At 36.7% G+C, this 21271-nt stretch overlaps 2 protein-coding genes across 3 annotated transcripts; both read right to left on the bottom strand.

The window, feature by feature from the left end:
• Window positions 1-1798: 1798 nt before the first annotated feature.
• On the bottom strand, window positions 1799-2944 carry LOC306888731 (forkhead box protein G1-like; the record flags this gene model as incomplete). The annotated part of the gene is made up of 1 exon (XM_079447152.1): window positions 1799-2944. The coding sequence occupies one exon, from the start codon at window positions 2942-2944 to the stop codon at window positions 1799-1801; it is 1146 nt and encodes a 381-aa protein (XP_079303278.1).
• An 8220-nt stretch (window positions 2945-11164) lies between these two features.
• LOC306888123 (DNA-directed RNA polymerase II subunit RPB9) lies at window positions 11165-17281 on the bottom strand. 2 transcript variants are annotated; one of them, XM_079446274.1, is made up of 9 exons: window positions 17040-17281; window positions 14945-15051; window positions 14652-14767; window positions 13638-14420; window positions 13499-13553; window positions 13227-13300; window positions 12094-12168; window positions 11935-11986; window positions 11165-11505 (listed from the first exon to the last, which is right to left on the bottom strand). In XM_079446274.1, exons 4-9 carry the CDS (start codon window positions 13697-13699, stop codon window positions 11443-11445), a joined length of 381 nt encoding a protein of 126 aa, XP_079302400.1. In that variant the 5' UTR covers window positions 13700-14420; window positions 14652-14767; window positions 14945-15051; window positions 17040-17281; the 3' UTR covers window positions 11165-11442. The 2 variants fall into 2 exon arrangements, with proteins under 2 accessions (XP_079302400.1, XP_079302399.1); XM_079446273.1 differs by lacking the exons at window positions 11165-11505; window positions 11935-11986; window positions 12094-12168; window positions 13227-13300; window positions 13499-13553 and having other exon boundaries at window positions 13883-14420; window positions 17040-17222.
• Window positions 17282-21271: the final 3990 nt, after the last annotated feature.

Below are 21271 nucleotides of genomic sequence, written 5' to 3'. Positions count from 1 at the left end.
TATGCATTGCTTCATTTGGACAACTTTAAAGGCATTTTTCTCAGTATTTTGATTTTTTTGCACCCTCAGATTCCAGATTTTCAAATAGTTGTATTTCGGCCAAATATGGTCCTATCCTAACAAACCATCAATGGAAAGCTTATTTATTCAGCTTTCAGGTGATGTATAAATCTCAGTTTTGAGAAATTGACACTTATGACTGGTCCAGGATCACACACGCACACACACACACACACACATACATATATATATAGTCTTGCAGATGTGAAATAAAAATTTTAAAAAGAAAAAGAAAAGAAAACTATTGAAAACTTATCAGATAACTTATCAGAACATTGTTGCATACAAATGTTTAATCTGTGAAAAATATATACCTGTCTGCAATTTGCAATTGCAGTGGGAAATTCTTTTATTAAATAATAAACAATTAATTGTCATGAACAACAAAGGACTGTTCCTCCAAAACATTTATTTCCTTTAAGTGGATACACATTTGGGCCAAGACAAAATTGCAGGCCAAGACCTGCACGCTGTGTAAAGCTAATTCATTATGAAATAGGCACACAATCAGGATTATGTGAGTGCCTGTAAATGCTGAACAACACGAAGACACCTGACATATGGAAAAGCACTGGACAGAATCATGCAGTTAATCTTTTTGCATTGTACATACATGTCACCCAAACTACTCTCTGCCGTCTTAAAAAAAAAACAAAAAAAACCTGTTCTCAAACAAGATAGCATCAAAATGAGACGTATGTGGTCAGTAGAACAAAACATGATTGTTTCCTTTAGCTACTTCCTTTTTTTTTTTTTTTAAGTGCACTGTTTTTAAGCTCAACATGTTGGCATCATTTGCTTAAAATAACTAGTTTTGTTCCAGTGAAGTTTATTTTTTATTTTTGCGACTGAAAATTGCAAAAGAAAATTGTGTTTATTTTGGCCACAAATATTTGGCCTCACAGAAAATGAATGCATAAAAATATTGCACGTGAACTGCCTGTTAACAATACATTACAGGTCAAAATAATTGGAATAATTAAGTTTTTTTTATGTTTTTGACAAAAAAAAAAAAAAAATCTCTTATGTTCATCAAGGCTGCATTTATATGATGAAAAATACAGTAATACTGTAAAATATTTTTACAATTTGACTATATTGTAAAATGTAATTTAATAGCTGAATTTTCATGAGCCATTATTACTCCAGTCTTCAGTGTCACACTATCCTTCAGGAATCATTATAATATGCTGATTTGCTGTTCAAGAAACATTTCAGATTTTATTCAGCAAGGACACATTAAATTGATCAAAAGTGACAGGCATTTATAATTTTACCAAAGTTCCTTTTTCTATTTCAAATAAACGTTGTTCTTTTGAACTTTCAATTTATCAATTCAGTTGCAACTAAAATATAAAGCAGCAAAAACAATGTTTTCAACATTGATAATAACAAGAAATATTATTAGCAATTGAGCACCGATAATAACTGATAAAAACTGACAACCAAATCAGCATATCAGAATGATTTCTAAAAGATCATGTGACACTAATGATGTTGAAAATTCAGCTTTGCCAAAAATTAATTACATTTTAAAATAGAAAACAGTTATTTTATATTCTAATAATATTTCATAATACTATATAATTACTGTTTTTACTATATTTAAAGTAGAAGAGACTTTTCAAAAACACAAGAACCTTAATTACTCAAAACTTTAATAATAATAATAATAATAAATACTTTAAAAGATAAAAAGCTTTTTTATCAAATGGCCGACAAACAAATTGCAAGCTTTTCAGTGCATTGAAGTGGCTGTGTTAAAACGAGGAAAATAACTGGGAATGTCTGTACATAGTCCTCCAATGTATTCAGAAGAAGGAGATGGCTTTCCCGGGAAAAACTGTCCCGAAGGAGATGTTTTGGAGAGGTATTCCTCCTGCGACCAGGGTGACAGTCCCGCTGTGTGAGGCACCTGGTGAGAGTAGAAGTAACTGGACTGATTGGAGAGTAAATTAAAAGAGCAGGGCGCAGAGAGAGGCAGAGGCACAGACGCAGATGTGGTGAAGGAGGAGGCGGAGGTCACCTGTTCACAGCCCGTCCCATAATAAGCTGCCTCGTGGCCGGACGGGAGAAGGAGTCTTTCCGCGGCGGGACCGACCGAGCTGAAGTGACGCGAGCTTTGGGACAGAACCGACGCGGCGTAGTTGTTGTGGTGCGCCGCGGGGTTCGCCTGGCGATGCTGGAGCGTCACGAACGGCGGCACGGGCCAGTAAAACGAGCCGGCGAACGCGAGTCCGGCGGCGGTGGAGGTGGAGGACAGCCGCGAGCCTCTCTTCATGGCCAGCTTGGCTCGGGACGCCGCGGTAGACCGGCGCCTGAGTTTCCCGGTGGTTCCGCCGATGAAGACATCGTCACTGGACGGGTCCAGCATCCAGTAGTTGCCTTTTCCAGGATCGTCGTAGTGGCGCGGGACCTTGACGAAGCACTTGTTGAGGCTCAAGTTGTGTCGGATGGAGTTCTGCCAGCCCTGCCGGTTTTCTCGGTAGTACGGGAAGTTGCCCATGATGAACTCATAGATGCCGTTGAGGGTGAGCCGTCGCTCGGGGCTCTGGCGGATGGCCATCATGATAAGCGCGTTATAACTGAACGGAGGCTTATCGGGTTTACTCTTCTTCTCCTGTCCATCAGTTCCTACACACTTTGGCTCTCCAACTTCCTCTTTTTTATCCTGTCTGGTCGCTAAGTCGTTCCGCTCTCGAATCGGCTTGTCTTTCCCGTCGTTTGTCTGATTGGAGCGCGCAGGCGGCTTCGCGGCGCGGGGTCTCGGTGCGTCTGGCGCGGCGGTAGCGTCGGTCCTCGCGCGCTCGTGTCGGAGCAGTAAGCTGCTGATGCTGAATGAGGACTTGTGGAAAAAACCCACGGGGGCTTTTAGTTCCTCCATGTTCAACGATAAGTTCAACCAAAGTGGCACCAAAACCCTTGAAAGTGGCCGTTCATTCTTCAGAAACTCGATGAAAACAAAACAAAGATCTGATAAGTTTCCAGCACATGCAGGCAATCTCTCTGACTGATCGATGCACTCGAAGGCTCAATTATAACACCTCGGAAGCCTCTCACCTGAGACCGCCCTTCTGTTTACACACTCATCTGACTGAACGCCTGTCAGAAACGAGCGAGGCAAAAAGAAGGAGTTCAGATATGCGACAACACTTGGAGATGTGAGTAAACAAACAGTTTAGGATGGACATGAACCCTAATCTCTGGAGGATGCCCTCGGCTCCATGAAGGAGCGTGTCTTGCACTTACAGTGCAAAAAATACAGTAGGCATGATAGCCAAACACGCGCGTGTCAGATAAACAGATACAGTATAATAATGATATTTGCATAATTATTAAATACTAACGAGTATAATTTAGGTGAAAGAGGAAATCCAAGTATAGGGGAAACTGTATTAATAAATATGAGTTTAATGATAAAATCACAGACACAAAGATGATCATTGATTGTACCTCATAAAAAGGCACTGATGCACAACATCAAACAGACAAGTCACTGGGACAAAAAGGCTTAAAAAAAATAGAAAGGCGTATTTGCAAACCTTTTCATTTTCTAGGATATTTGACCCTCGCCTAATTAGCCACACCTGAGTACAAATTTATTGCACATTACATACAGTCCATTTGAACTACGTGAGGTTTTTCGGTATGAAGAATTAATTGTGATTTTGGAGATTTCAAGTCTAGTCTTCAAAGAAATCATCTGTAAAATATCCCTCATCAAAAATAATAAAGACTGCTAATGGGATATCCATTATCATTTCTATTCATCTTAAAGGGATCAAACAAGATGAATCCTCTTACTGGATAAACAGAATTTTCTATTTTTCAGATTTTTTATTTAAATTTTTTTTCAGTGGGATCTTGTTTGATTGGACTCTTAATTATGTCCTTCAGAATTGGTTTCAAGTTTTGATAAAAATCTATCTATTAGGATACTATTTTGACAAGGGATTTGAACAAGGCACACAAGACTGTAAAATGTAACACTTTAGAGCAAAAATAAAACCTATCATACATTTTCACATTCACACATTGGACATTGCTACACACACAGCAGGGATTTAATGCAACTTATAGAAAAGAGGTCACTGGTTTTGTAATTGGTCTCTTAGTTTTGGTAATAGAGCATATACATTTTTCCCCGGACACTCAGACAATTGGGCTGCACATGACCGTGAAGCATTCTCAGCAGAGCAGACAGCGATGCAGAACGGGGCAATTCATCTACAGACAAACAGAAATTAGCTTTATAATGTGTGAATTTTGATTCATTTGTATTGTACAGTTTGCTTCATTTAGACAAGGCATTACTTCATTGTCAAAGTGCAATTAAATTCTTATTCACAATCTCTATTTCCATTTACAAATCAGAACAATAAATACAGTAATATATAATGTGAACGCCACAAAGAACAATAATTAAAACATGACATTTAATGTGATAATAGAGGTAGTCACGTTCTCACCGTTGAAGTTGCCCATGAATGAGATGCCAACAGAATTTGTGTTCCTTTGCGTGGGCCCCTACAATCCCCCATCCTCGCCTTCATACACCATCCCATCTCCAGAGATCAGAAAGCTGGAGTAAGACAGACAGAGCGGATGTGTAAGGTATAGACTGGAGTCAGCTTTATGTCAAAAGAATTTAAACAGGACAAAACTTTTTTTTTTTGGGTGGGGAAAAAGCTAAAAAAACGTGATTATTTAAAAAGAAAAAGCTTTTTGATGCGATCGACCTGAGTTCGAGCCCGCCTTTTACCAAACTTTTGTCTCCCTTTTCAAATCTCATATTGCATCGGAAAAGCATTTATTTTCAATAAAAATGAAGGAAATAATCAAAAAGTTGAAAATAAAAGTATCAGGTAGGGTTAGGGTAGGTGTAGGGAGGGCTTTATTGTCCCAATAAACAAAACAAATTAGAGACCGAATAGCTCAGAAATGTAATAACAGCCAAACTGTACTGTTAATTAAAAGCTTGTCCAAAGAGGTGCGTCTTTAGGTGTCTTTTAAAAGAGTCTACAGAGCCCATTGTTCTCAGTGTTAGAGGGAGAGAGTTCCAGAGCCTTGGAGCCACAGCACAAAAAGCATGATCACCTTTTGTCTTAAGACGTGCTCTAGGAATAGTTAGAAGGTCCAGGTCAGAAGACCTTAAAGACCGACCAGGAGAATGTGCATATAATAGTATAATGTCTTATAATAATTAAAACTATAATATACACTCAATACGTTATTATTGCGTACGCTTTTATAATGTACTACAATACTGAGGTGCAGACAATTGCCACTATTTGCAATAAATAGCCTAGCATAAATAGCAGAAAATCTAGCTATTTTAACATAGTGTGAATAGAATCTATTGCTAAGAAAATATGCTATTTGCACTTATAGTATAAATAGTATAAAATAGCTTTAAAAATAGCTATTTGCACTTATTAGTATAAATAGAATCTAATTGCTATTTACACTCTAACCTAACTTTATTTTGTTTTGATGTTCCCTTCTGGGATTTGATCTGGATTTCCCCCCTTGGGGTTAAAGTGCAATCAGAAACAACAAGCCAAAAAGACAGAAAATGTAACATAAAATAACGTAACATAACATAAAATGTAACGTAGGCCTAACATAAGACATACAATTATTTGACACCCTTTGGCCTGAATCGTGAATCAGTATTCAGAAAGGCACAGAAAACAAATAACGATTGCTAACGGTTGCCTGTTACATTACCAGTGTTTCCCACAGACTTGGACTTTTTTTGTGGCTGCATATATGCAAATGAATTCTCTGCCAGCAGGAGGCGCTTGTAGAGCAGAAGAAATAGAGGTTTTCCCGGTAACGCTGTATAATTAGGGCTCTGCTCACAAACGCTGCTTTATCAGACATTATGCAAGATGAAATGAAAATGACATCCACAATTTTCTGAAGACAGTCTGTTTCCTTCAGAAATGCAGTGATATAAAACAAGTCAAAGCTTTTTGAAAAAAAAAAAATCTATTTGTGGCGGTCAGTTTTGATATTGTGGCAGGCCGCCAGTAAATGCCATGCATAATAGCGGCTCCCTGATGCAATTTTATATACAGTATGATTACCTAATGATATAACTGCAAGAGAAAGTAGTACTATTTATCTCCTATCTCGTCTTTATTGGAGTTCTGTAGTACACGTCTTTTTTTTTTTTAGAAAAAAAGTTTTCATTCAAACAAGTCGACATAAACTACACATTCGAGTTAATTGATAAAATCGATTTATCGCCCAGCCCTACTGGACCCCCTGCAGTTTGCCTACAGAGCAAACAGGTCTGTGGATGATGCTGTCAATATGGGACTGCACTTCATCCTGCAGCATCTGGACAGACCAGGGACTTATGTGAGGATCCTGTTCGTAGACTTCAGCTCCGCTTTTAACACCATCATCCCGGACACCCTTCAGAATAAACTGTCTTAGCTCTCCATCCCCACCTCCGTCTGTCAGTGGATCACCAGCTTCCTGACAGACAGACAGCAGTTAGTGAGGCTGGGAAGATTCACATCCAACAACCGCACCATCAGCACTGGAGCTCTTCAGGGCTGTGTTCTCTCCCCACTGCTCTTCTCTCTGTACACCAACGACTGCACCTCTAAAGACCCCTCTGTCAAGCTCCTGAAGTTTGCAGACGACACCACATGGATCGGCCTCATCCAGCTCCAACACTGGAGCTTAACACGCTCAAAACTGTGGAGATGATCGTGGACTTCAGGAGAAACCCCCCTGCACTCCCCTCACTCACCATCATGAACAGCACTGTGACTGCAGTGGAGTCATTCAGATTCCTGGGCACCACCATCTCTCAGGACCTGAAGTGGGACAATCACATTGACTCTATTGTGAAAAAGGCCCAGCAGAGGTTGTACTTCCTTCGCCAGCTGAGGAAGTTCAACCTGCCACAGGAGCTGCTGAAACAGTTCTACTCTGCCATCATTGAATCCGTCCTCTGCACTAAATTAACTGTCTGGTTCGGCTCAGTTACCAAATCTGACCTCAGAAGACTACGGAGGGTAGTCCGGACTGCTGAGCGAATCATTGGTACAACCCTCCCCACTCTCCAAGAGCTGTACTTATCCAGAGTGAGCAAAAGGGGTGGTAAAATCACTCTAGACCCCTCACATCCAGCACACTCCCTCTTTGAACTGTTACCGTCTGGTCGACGCTACAGAGCTCTGAGCACCAGAACGACCAGACACAGAAACAGTTTCTTCCCTCAGTCAATACATCTCATGAACACTAAACGTGGAACACACAACTCTATTATACATTATTTATTCATCACATATACTTCTTTTTTCATTTAAAATTTGCACATATCAGACCTGTACACACATAACTACTTGTTTATATTATATATTGTGTTTTTGCTGTTTTTTACATTGCCTATTTGGATATTACTTTTATTATCTGTGTCCTGTCCTGTTGCTGTCTTTCTGTTGCACTGTGGAGCTTCTTTCACTAAAACAAGTTCCTTTTATGTGTAAACATACCTGGCTAATAAAGCTCATTCTGATATTTCAGTTCTGACTATTTCTCATAATTGAGAATTGACTATTTAACTCGCAAATGCGAGTTTATATCACGCAATTCTGAGAAAAAAAGTCAGCTGTCAGCTGAAAATATTCAGAAGGAACAAATAAATTCCTTGAGAACTATAACTTCCCCCTCATGTCCACTGCAGTCATCATATTCTTTCTGATTTTAGTGATCCTTTTCGATCTAGCTAGCTAAATATGTTTAACATGTGAATTCTTGCTAAATATGCAGATACATTACGGGCTGTTGGCATGAATTGTACTCGCGATGAAGCGGTGGTGGAGCGCTCTTGGAGCGAGTGAAAACCATGACACTCCGACTTTTAAAAAATCCGCTCCTCATTGCAGTCAAAATCACACCGCTCCACTCACATACTCACCTAAATCTGATTGTGAGTAACTGTTGCTGTCATGACAGATCTATTTCATACGGTGCCCGGGAGGGGTCGTCTTCGGGTCACTTAGTTTTGTTGTGGCCACGACATATTAACTCGTGGGAACGTGATATTATGTCATGGCCACGATTTCTTATGTTGAGGGAACGATATATTTTTCTCGTGGCTACGAGTTTAATGCATAAACAAACCTACGCGACAATAGCAACCCGGTATTATCAGAGATGGATAAAACATTTTTATTAACATTAAACATTTCATTTAATATTTGTATATTATTATTATTAGGTTATATTAAATTGTTAGGGCTATATTTTTATATTTATTTCATATATAATATTTTATTATTTCCCCTTTCAATTCGTGTATGGCTTTACCTAATTAACGTTCTGTATAATTATGCTATTTGCTACCATACACTGTAAAAAAAAATCCGTAAAATTTACGGGAAAAAACTGGCAGCTGTGGTTACCAGAATTCTACCGTAAAAAATACGGTAGCAACGTTTTATGTTTTACGGTTTTAATTTAAATTTACAGTTAAATACCGTAATTTCTTTAACTGATATAATCTTAATATACCAACCTATTAAAGTACTGAAATCTGTTTTTTTCCTTTGAAATACACTGATAACCACCAAATGCAGGTGATGATGAGAAAGTCACATGATGAGCCAAAGCCCATCACAAGCAATTTATAAACAATAGAATATACAGAAGGTGCACAGTGTCATTCACACAAGCACTAAACACCATCATGGTGAGACTCATTAAACTGAAATATGCTATAAACATTCATTTAACAACATTAGATGTAACATACAACCCTAATAAACATAACCGATAAGACAAAACTAAGAAGAAACAGTTATTTCAAAGAAAAAAACGTCAAATTCAAACAGAATTTGAAATGGAATGCAGGGAATTCTGGGAACATCAGTTTACGGTTTTTCCCTGTAAATTTTACAGGAACTTTCCGTTAACCATGTAACAGGTTTTTACCGTAGCATTTTCACAGTTTTTTACCGTTAATATCACGATCATTTTTTACAGTGTATATTTTGCAAATGCTGCAAACGTCTATACAATTATGATTCTAGGCTATTTATGCCAGTGCGTGATGATAAATGAGTGTGTTGTGCTTTCATTTACAAATGAAACTACGTGAATGATTAATTCCTCAAAGAAATACTAGGCAGTAGGCTATAATATAATATAATATAAAATAAAATTAGTAATCCGCTGAAAAAAAATAAATAAATATGTTAAATTCAACCTTTAAACTGCATTTCCGATAGGCTATAAATTCCAGTCAGCATAATCAATGCTTTATGTCAAGCATTTACAGTAGGCTTGTTTACAACACTGCTCAGAACGTTATGTAAAGAGATCGAAATGAAGGGAAAAAACTAATATAAAAATATAGGTTAATAATAATAATGTAATAATATAATAATAATAATAATAATATACAAATTTTACTGAAAAAGACTATCAGTTAATGGACACACACAGCTAGCAAGACTGCGGGATGGATAAAAATGTTTTCTTGTAGGTATTTTCTATTTTATTTTATGTAGCCTACTTTATGTAACATTTAGCCTATTCATGATAAACTTGCTGTGTACATGGCGTGCAATTGCCTACAATCCGGTAGCCTATGGTCAACATAATAAATTAATTACGTAATAATTTCTATAATAATTAATATAACAATTTCTTAATTCAAAATAAAATATTAGTGAATCCCCGATAATCGGGTTGCTATTGTCACGTAGGTTTGTTCATTAAACTCGTCGCCACGAGAAAAATATGTCGTTCCCACAAATTAATATCTCGTGGCCAGGACAAAACTAAGTGAACCGAAGACGACCCCTCCCGGGCACTGTAATTTCAGAACCAGCCGCTATCAAAATAATCCGGCTGCGAGTGCGGGACAGATATTATTGCCTGTTGCCGATCACTGTTCTATGGCATCACTGCAAAAACACCCTTACGAAACCTTTATTTTTAAGAGTGTAATGTATTATTGTATAACTTAATAACACTGTGATATAAAGAATGGTCAGATATTAAATATAGTAGTGTTTTGTTATATCTTACTTGTAACCGATATCGTCGAAGGCACTTTATGCTCTCCAAACTGAGAAAAATATCACTTAATTCCCCCCCCCCCCCCCCCTCCCCCCCGCCCGATAAAAACCCCGGTTGTGATTTTTTGTGGTTTGTACAGCTACAGAATATAGTCAAACATCTTGTGATTATATATTAGTTGAACTGCTATAATATTTCACTGTGAAATAATAATAAAAAACAGTAAGCCTATTTAGAAAAAATATTTTGCAGTACAATTTTAAAATTACAATGCCAATATTTATGGTTTTATTTATGGAGAGCCTTCTCTATTTTTTAACAATAGTCATTTTATAAGATCTTCTCAATAGAAGTTGGTGAGGAAGGTTGGCGTGTGAAGCATTGATTGTGTTTCCAAATGCACATTAAAAGCGACCCAAACTCAGAGCAGATACAGAGTTTACGTGGAGCAGCATCATTTTTAAACCGAGCCACTTCAAGACACTGAAAACAACATGTCACTACCTGTATTTCTTGGGAGTTAATTCGGTTGTCACCTCCATATTTTAGTGAATTATGTGTATAGAACGCGATTAAGCACTAAAAGGTGAACTGACAACCAACTTTAGCTGCAGTGTGTATGTGGCCAAAGCCATTTTATATTAATGCTGTCAAATGATTAATCGCGATTAATTGCATCCAAAATAAAAGTTTTTGTTTACATAACGTGTATATTTATTATGTATATATAAATACACACACATACAGCATTTATTTTTTAAATATGTACAAGTATATGTTTATATTCATATAACTTACATCATATATACATATATTTAATATTTAAACATAACATTTTGCTTAAATATATACATGCGTGTGTGTATTTATATATACATAAAAAAAAAACAAAGTACACATGCATATAATGTAAACTAAAACTTTTACTTTGGATGCGATTAATTGTTGGACGGCACTATTTTATTTCAATTAACTGTGCAGCCAAGCCACCATTCTCTAAAAACTGTACCCAGAATCAAAACTATATCCTAACTTTTCAAAATAAAAGCTCAACTTATTTTTTAAAATATTTTATTACAAACCTTCAAAAAAAATACACTGTGTAGAATTACAATGAAAAACTATAAACACTTCAGGTCAAAGGACGAGTCGCTGGTGTTTGTGCACTAAAATTAAACACCAGTTTATTCACAAATGCATCAGTGACCTACAGTTAGATACGTCCACTCCACAACAGATGTCCTCTAAACTTAAATAATGTTCAGGAATGGAACTATAGTGACGCAGGACCCCAGAACACCTCATCTTATGTCATTCGTGGCTTTATCCTGCTCATTCTGTCCATCTGTGGCCGCAGTGTGGGGCAGTACATACATAGTAAAGCCTCATGGCATCCTGCATTCAGAAAATCAAAACATGTTAAAGTTCAATTCTATCCTAGATGGTATTTATGCTGGAATTAAAAATCACAAAGGAATTTATTTCATCTGAAGGCAACTCTTGCAAACATTTAGTACCAATCACAAAATCTGTCATGTAGATACGACGTATAATGTGAATGGAAAGTTATTGTTAGTAGAGGAAAACATTATTCAACAAACACATTGTAAAAATTGTTTTTGGAAATTGTAAATAAATATTTTTGGAATACATTTGACAAGAAAATACTACTTCAGTGTGTCTACATCAAAATTGTCTGTTTAATTCAGTGTAATTATTTGTTAACTTTAGCAGTTTAAAAGTCTTTTTTTATTGCAGTTATCAAGATACACAGATCTGAAAGTGTTGAACATCAGCAGCAAACAGTGATTGTGCTGTCATTACCTCAGCCTTCATGCTGTGAGACTGAAAGAACACCGCCTCCTTGTGTCCACACCTACAATTACACATTCATTATAAAATAACCCATTATAAGAATTAATAGCAATTACAATAACACAATTTTAATACACATCTACATCAAGAAACACATTTAACTCTCACTTTGGGCAGGGGTGGTCCTCTGTCCGAGGCAGTGTTGGATCTTGAGCCACGTCTGCAATAATCTGAGTGAGTTCACTGGTGGAGAAAAGGGTCAAGGTTAGAGGTTTCAATAAACATTATAGAAAGTAGATTATTTATGCATTACTTTTTTTTTTTAATTAGGACGGAGTCGCCAAACTGATTTTAATTCATCTTCACCGACTTTTGATTCAGTGCTGTTTTATGTTGATGCATGAACAAAACTTCACAAAAAATTACCTGTAGCATTTCTACCATCTAATAATAGCATTTAGCTTTGTACCTTTTTATGAAAAAAAGTATCACGTTACAAATTCAGTCAGTTTCATCACGTATGTAAAAATAAATGATGTTTCAATGCTCTTTAATTTGCTTTCTGGCATGGAAGATAGTTTTATCTTTGTCCTCTTGACTACTTGCTATAGCATGAAATAAACATGAATGCACATCAATCAGAAGGTACAGAACAACTTACTGAAATGCATCACGTCTCATGTGATCGCTCAATCATTGTTTCAACCGCAGAAAGATGTCGATAAACAATATTTAATGATAAACGTTACATTTACCTCAGAAAAGCCATTCAATGTCTATTTCCAGGAAAAAATGTTTTTAGAGAGGAGTAGTTTACTAAATCTATGCATCATATTACATATTCATTATATATTTACTTAGCTTGTTAGGGGTGTCTTATTTACTGTATGTAAATTTGTTACAAAAAGTTATGATTGCCTCCTTTTAAACATTCATAATTCTACAACAAATTGAGTTAAAAAAAGCATAATTATACAAGTAATTTAGCACTATTTTAGTGCTAATTATATCTAAAACAAACTATTTTAGTGCTAATTATATCTAAAACAAACTATTTTAGTGCTATCTAAACAGCAATTGGATTTAAACTCTGTTGCTAATTTGAACCTTTAATATTCGGGTTCTATGTCGCATTTGAGAGATTGTTTTCCTGAAGAAATATTGCAATTTACTGTATCTGATCCATCCAAATTCCAAACGAATCGATATAGAATAAAATCAAGAGCTTGTGACCCAGCTCTATTAGCATTAGCTGAAAGCAATGCATGGTCTCTCAGTAAATAAAACGGTGAGATACTCACTCCACCTCATGGGTGATTTTGTTCACATAGATGCAGCTGTTGTCGGCTTCTTGCTGATAGTCGCAGTTTCTGCACTGAAATCATGCATGAATCAAGACTTCTCTGTTAAACCACTTTTAAGCTCACACAAGTGAGCTTAATATTTGACTGTAATCATTAAAAATCATATGCATATGTTAGATCACATCTGCCACAAAACTGTAATCATAAATCAATGCATAAACACGCAAATAATTAATTAATGCACACAGATCTGGCGAAAAATAACTTACAGCGTAGAGCAGGATGCGGTTTTCTTTATCCTCTTTAGGATACAACATGTTATTGCTGTATAAAGAAAGAGATTTATATAAAACCAGCTACAGCCATCAAAACAAACTCTTATATCAGATTAGGGAGATCTAAACTCACCACTCCTGACAGAACCTGATGCCCACAAAACCAGGTTCATACGTCGAACCTTCCAAATCCATTATAAAGCCACAGAAAGGCTTTAGAGATAGGTGTCGAAACGTCTAGAACAGAAGCTTGTGCGCATGCGTGACCTACGGTTAGTGCTGCACAGATAAATCACAGCACCTCCTCGTGGCGGAGCACAAAACAATGCTCTTTTTCATGCATTTTGGGTATAATTCATGCAATATTAAATAAGATAGCACTGTTTATCACGTTTTAATGTTTAAACAGATAAGTCAAGTCAAATTTCATATATCAATATCATTCTCACAGGGTGGAGACAAATTGACCAGAAAACATATCTAGTCTGCTCTTCATTTAACAAGTAGGCTATATACACACTCAGAAACACACTAATAAATGCGAACTCTATCTTTCTCATAAAATATAAATATTTAAGGCATTAAACTGTTATGAAAAGAAAAAACATTATATGCACTTTAAGGGACAAGAAAAAGAAAGAAGCACTTAAGAACAAACATCCTCGTGCTATTTCAAGCTCCTAATGGAGCGACATAAAATCAGATCCGTGTCCACCACTGACAAATATGTGCTTCATAAGTCTGCCGTGCGGTCACATTTGGTGCACGGCTGTTGTCAAACCCAATGCAGACCACATAAAAAGATGTTGTTTTGGGGACAAATTGAAAACATGGTGAAATAGTCTGGAAAAACATTCTCGTGTCAGTCAGAAATATCCTTCAGCGTCCTCCAGATGGACAATCTACTTCATTTTCCCTTTAGAAATGATCAAATAAGAGAGTTATGAGCATTACGGCAGACAGAAATTCCTACTTCTATGAATTCAATTACATTTTCATGACATTTTAAGACACTACAGTGTCCCCAAAATGATTTCAAGCCTTGTGACTAGAAACATTATGTAAAAATGACTCAGAAAAGAGAAATTAGTTCTGAGAAAAGCCCAGATGCCATATTTGTTAGTGTGTAGCATCACTTATACTGCACCTTAGTCTTTCTTCTCTTTTTCCCAGATTTAAGCTCCTTTGCACTTTTCAAAATGGCACTGAATGTTTCTGTGGACATGCGTGTTGAAACCTGGATTTTTATTGGAGATAGTTTAGCTGCCAAAAAGATGGAAAAGGTATTTACAATCTCATTTTACCAAACCAAAAGGGGGACACAATTTTTGATCTAGAAATGGTATACACGTGTGGAATAAATTCCAAATTGTAACATCTTTGCATGAGGTCACTGCTGCCTTATTAAAGTCATATTTCCATATTTCTATAAATCCATACCTGCTTGTCTCTCTCTCAGGGCCTCTAAAAGCACTTTTCCACCATTTTCTCCAATGTGATTCTCACCAAGATCCAGTTCGGTTAGGCAACTGGAGAACTTAAATATACTGAAAGATATTTATAGATACACATACAGTATAATGAGACAGCTCAAACATATGTCATATTTTCTCAAAGAGCATCACTTGATGAGACAGGATCAACAGTACAGGCATATGGTAAAATATTTACTCGGGGTGGCCAATCCAATCTTAAGTCTACCGTTTAACACAATTAACACAAACACACTGAGAAACAGTAACAGCTGTAAATGATTTTGATTGTAAATGCTGACAGAGAGTATTTTAATCAGTGTTAATTAAAAATATTCAGTGTGTTGCCAAAGAAATCAGTTTCTGGTTCATTTATAACATTAGCCAAAGTTGTTTTGCGCCAAAAACAATGATAGTTTAATTGCTAAATCATGATAATTTTCCACTCTTTTACAGGAAGCGAAGTAGCAGCGTAACTACAACACCACCCATTTTACTGACATCTTCCTTTCTTTCCCTTTCTCTTCTCGTCTCTCTGTTTCCTTTATTTGCTTGTCCTCCTGCCATACTGTCTGCAATGCAATTTTGTATGGATACAGTACATATCTAGGCCTATAAACCTATTTTCACCCTCAATATCGGTCTAAGAGTGTGTGTGTGTGTGTGTATGCAGCCCATTTTAGCTGAAAATTGTGGCCCATTTAAGCTTAAGCAGCAATTTCTACCTAAAATGAAATTTTTCACAAAAATCTATTATGTTTCTTTTCTAAATTAAACTTTTTAACTTGAAAGAGCATGTCAAAACATTGTTCATAAACCTTTACTTTGTTGGCAAACTTACTTATAATTGCTTTAGTACCCTTATTAACGATTAATGAAATTTTCTCTGTCAGGCTCAATTACCTTGCAATTTCTCTGGCAAGCTTCTTGTAACACTCTGCCCTGCCCGCCTTAAAATACTCAGACCAATAAAAATGATTGTTACATGTCAACAAGTGTTGAAGCAACCATGCAAGATCAGTTATTGTGATTTTCTGTAAAAATTTAAAGAGATATGATGTCACAACCTTATTTGGCCCATTTTACCTGATAGCCCATATTAGCTGACTTCTCCAAAAACAGCAAAAAAAGAATCTCATGGTTCCAAATGATAGCACGCCATTTTTTTTTTGCTTTTCCAGAATGAATATTCACAAGGTATTTATAGCTCAGGTGATGCAACTGAGATGAACAGAAATGTTAGTGGACACACTTGTGAAACAAAGTACACTTTAGCATGCTTTTAAAAAAGAGCATTTATTTTAGAAATAATATACTTTAAAAGAATATACTCAAGTGTGAACTGAATTAATGTTTTTGGGCACTTTTACATTTAAATGAAAATGTATTATAGTTTAAATTGATATGAAATGCTGAACTTAACAGTGCTTTTGACCCACTCAAGGAGGTATTAAGAACATCTTTTATGTAATTTAATAATTATTTAGATTTTCTTTGAAATATGTGTACTCCAAATATGGCGACAAGCATTTATGGTAAACTAAAACACACTTTGAAAAAATTGAAAATTCTGTCATCATTTACTTACCCTCAAGTAGTTCCAAACCTGCATGGATGTCTTTTTTCTGCTGAACACAAAGGAAGATAATCTGAAGAATGTGGGAAACAGAGCAGTTTTGGGGCACCATTGACTTCCATAGGATTTTTTTTTTTTTCCTACTATGGAAGTCAATGGTGCCCCAAAACAGCCTGGTTACAAACTTTCTTCAAAACACCTTCCTCTGTGTTCGGCAGAACAAAGAAATTCTTACAAGTTTAGAACTACTTGAGGGTGAGTAAATGATGACAGAATTTTAATTTTTGGGTGAACTATCCCTTTAATGTAATTTTTTATTGAAACCTGTTTGCTTACAGCAGTGTTAAACCTGTTAAAGCATTTTAAACATATGAAGTTTTATGGTCAGAAATAGATCATATGTGCTGACAACTCCAGTTCCCAAGAAAAGACAGCTAACATTTTGAACAATATATACTCAGTCATGTACTGAGGAGGTGACACTTACATGCAAAGGATCTCCAGGAATTGATTTAGTTGATTTAGTCCCTCCTTTCCTGAGTCATCAATGGAATTATCAAACAAGTGCAGCTTCTCTAGCCACGGGCCTCCTGCGGTGCCATAGCCGCTCTTGGTTTTTTCTCTTTTCTTCGCTGTCTTCTTCCCTAACCACAACATGACATTCACAGCTGAGACTAATCTAGCATCCGTCAAAAAGACATGACTCACTGCCTCCTCCCATTCATCAACAGATGGAATTCATTTTTATGATAACAGCACATAAAAAAACGAAATAAAACTGAACTGGCAAAACATTTTAAATAATTTTAGAGGCCTATAAATTAAAACACACACAGTGGCAGAGAGATTCTCTCCCTGAGTTCTCTCATTGGCCTATAGAATAATGGGACAGTTTTTGGGGAAACAGCGAAATGCCATTGGCCACACTGATCAAGTGACAACCAGCTTCACTCAACACCACAAACCACAAGTTCAGTTGTGGCCTACCATAGGCCAATTCACATCGCACCAACAAACGCAGATCAACACCAAAACCTGACAAACACATCTGTTGCCGTTTGTTGGTGCAGTGTGAATTGGTTTTAAGAGAACATGATCAATGCATGTGTGTGAGCCCATTCAATGGGTCATTTAGAAGTATTTGCGTACGTGTGTAGTAATGTGTGTGAAGCTGACATAGAAAATGAGCTTAATATTTGTCCACATATCTTGTACATACTTCAGTTTTTTCTTCATTTTTAAAGTTGAAAGTTGCAATTGACTTCTCTTCCCTATTGTGACATATAACCAAAAGAAACCAAAAGAAAAAATAATGGTGGTAATTTGTTCATTGGGAATTGACTGGATAATTAGACAAAGTCCCTTTAAGGTTTGAATTAGATCAATGTCGTTTGATATTGCCGCAAACTCATGTGAGCCAAGCTGTCCCACCCTTACACCAGAGGACACAGAGAAGATTCAAACTGAATTCAATTAAAATGTAATATAATGGTGGGGACAAAGAAACTGGTTGATATTCTGTTGGAAATCAAACATTTAAAAATAATTTTAAAAGTACTATAATTCTTCATAAACTTTATGTTGTTGAGTTTAAAAATAATTTTACACAATAAGCATAGTTAAATCTGTCGAATAATGTGACTAATTTCAGTATCAGATTTTTCTTGTTAATTATATTATGGGTTCCCCAAATGTTTTATCAGCCAAAACCTGTAGAAGTAAATTATTTACTTAAATTAATTATTTAATGTTGGTTAATGGTTCCATGACATGCAACTAAACAGATCATAAAAAAAAACAATAAAAAAAAAAAACAGATCAAAGTCTGCACACATTAGTAGAAAAGTAATATTTAAAATACATTTATTTCATACTAAGTATAGTTCAAATCTATTAACACATTTACTGACATATTGCTTGAGACTTACTGACACAAAAATAGCTAGTCAAAAGCTTTCATCACATCTAGAGATAATACTGTGCAAGGAGAGGACTAGTGATCGACCGATATTGATTTTTTTTTATATAACCGATACCGATACCAATTATTTTTATGTTTCGGTGCCCGATAACCGATATGCAGAACCGATATTTATTTACTGTTATAAAGTAAATAAATAACTGAGTGAAGTAAGTCCATACTTCACTTAGGGTTTTCCTCATTTCAGTAATCTTAACAACAACAAAAAAAAGATCAAACCAAGAACAAACCTTGATCTGCCAGCACCCCTTAACATGGTCCGTGGCATCAACAAAAACCTGCACATTACTGTAGCACCAACATTTGGCCCCATAGTCACATATTGACTAGGTAGTATTTCTATTTAAAAAAAAAAATAAAAAAAATAAAAAAATAAAAAAATAAAGAAATAAAGAAAACATAGAAAGAAAAGAGAGATACAGAATACAACTAAAACAAATAAAATATCATAATCAGTAAGCGATACTGTATGCACAATGAACTATGAATTAAGAAGTGAACATTAAAGTGAACAGTGAAAGACACAGTCACCTAACCATTTAGAGCATCTCTTCTCCGATTAGGCAGCAAATGTCCAGCTGGAGTTCACTGAGAGTTGGTAGATGAAAGGGATCTGAGAAAATCTCTTGCTTCTTCTGGGGAGTGTAGCATTTTAGGTTCACCTTGATTGAGAATGACCTTCAGCGTTGCAAGATAAAGGAGAAAATTCTGGATGCCAGCGTCTCTCATCTCCTTCCTAATTGGTGCAAATGCACTTCTTCTTTTTGTGGTGACCGGAGAAAAATCTGGAAAGAAAGACAGCATTGCTCCGTTGGATGTTTTCACCGGGGCATGAAGTCTGGCGGCCTGCAGAATAAGCTCCCTGTCCGTGTAAAACAGCAGTTTAAGGATGAAAACCCGTGGTTTAGTGCGATCTGAGGAGAGCCTTGTGTACACGCGATGCGCTCACTCCACTTCAATCTCTGTGCCCGCCAGAGACGGGAGCCACATCGGTAGCGATCTTTTCAAAAAGCTCATAGGGTCGTTCTTTTCGGAACTTTCAGGCAATCCAACCAGACGCAGATTGCTGCGCCTATTGTGATCCTGTAAGTCCACAACCTGTTGCTCGAGCGTGGCAATGCGCCTATCGTGATCTGCGACAATTTTCTTTTGTTTTCTCATCTCTCCTGTTATAAGATCCAGTTTAGAGCGTAGCGACTGAACAACTGACATGTGAGAAGCGAACTCGTTCCGCATCGCCGTCAACTCGGTTCTTAGAATGTCCTCAAAGTGTGTAACAGTGTTCGCCATCTTGTCCATCATATCGCTTGAGTTCGGTGACTTGGATTTCTTCTCAATCGGAGAAGCTGACGGAGACAACTCCTGCTGTTTAAAGCACCACAAATGAATAAAACTTAAAACAAAACGAAAAAAATCAGCAAAAAGAGGCCAAACGTACGGAGCGACTAGTCAAGTGCGACTACGTTCATGAGCATGTCACGTGACTCCATAGTATTAGGGTGACTTGGCCAAAATATCATATTGTAAATGAACAATGCTCTACACTCTAACATGCAGTGCAGCTGAAATGACTATATACTTTTTCATTAAATTACAGCTTTTGATTTGATTGTAATCAGTTTTATTTCAACTTAATTAATTAACTTAATTAATTATTAGCTTCTCTTCACCTCACAAACCTTCAAAGGGTTGTAAACCCTCTTTGGGAAACCCGATTACTATGTAAATAGTAAGTCATGAGACACAAATGGAAAAGAAATGGCCCAAGTGCCACAAAACTATGCATAATATAACACAAAATAAGTTACTTTGTTTAAATGTGTTTGTTGTACATGTGTGTATATCGGCCCGCAGGTCCATGTGACTGTCTGTGCATAAACGTGTGTCCTACACAACCCTCTGTGACCCTATGATATTTCCTGTTTCTCCTCCACATTGTCTCTGTGGATGTGCTGTGTTGTCAAGGTGCTGTAATAGGAGTCCTAAGCAAGTAAATTTGCTCAGGTGGTTTCAGAGGAGGTTTTGTGCAGGTGTGTTTAACAAGAGGGCAATCAAGAACCCATAAGAGCTCCCAGTGATTATAGCGATAACTGTGTGAATATACACATGCAGTCAGTAGTTTAGTGGTAAATTAGTGGTACCTTTGCTCTTTGCTTTCTTTTGTCTGGAAGATGTGGTATTGCTCCTTTGGGAGATCAACTCTGTTTCATCTGAAAGAAAGAAAAGCTCGAATGACATCATTTTGCACAAAATGAGGTTACATTACACCCTTTAATGTCTCCTGGTAAGTGTTGGAAAAAGAATGATGAGATGATCATTCTCACAATTTATTCTCTTGACACATTCCATTCCATAACATTACACACTGCACGTATGTATCCCACTCATACACAACTGTATACCATACAGAACTCTGAGGTTGTATTAGGTTTAGAAAAACAGAAAAGCCTTAAGAGAGATGTCTTATCGTGACTTTTTTAGGATAAAACAAGTCCCTGAGGCACAATTATTTGAGCAGTCTTACTACTGACAGTAGACAAACTCACATACACACCTGTGATGGATGTGGCCCTGTTTTGGATCTCTGCCAGTTTTTGGCTGTTTTCAGCCACAGGTTTCAGCAGCTCAATGGCACCCCCACACTGCAGCTCATTGCCATTGACGTAGAGCTCCCTAAAGATGTGGATTGACCAATGAATGCATTTAATTTAACATGAACTATAGAGTCTGTTATGTGT

The sequence above is a fragment of the Barbus barbus genome (genome assembly GCF_936440315.1).
Source record: "Barbus barbus genome assembly, chromosome: 22".
NCBI classification, from domain to species: domain Eukaryota; kingdom Metazoa; phylum Chordata; class Actinopteri; order Cypriniformes; family Cyprinidae; genus Barbus; species Barbus barbus.
This window is presented reverse-complemented; position numbering and strand designations above follow the sequence as displayed.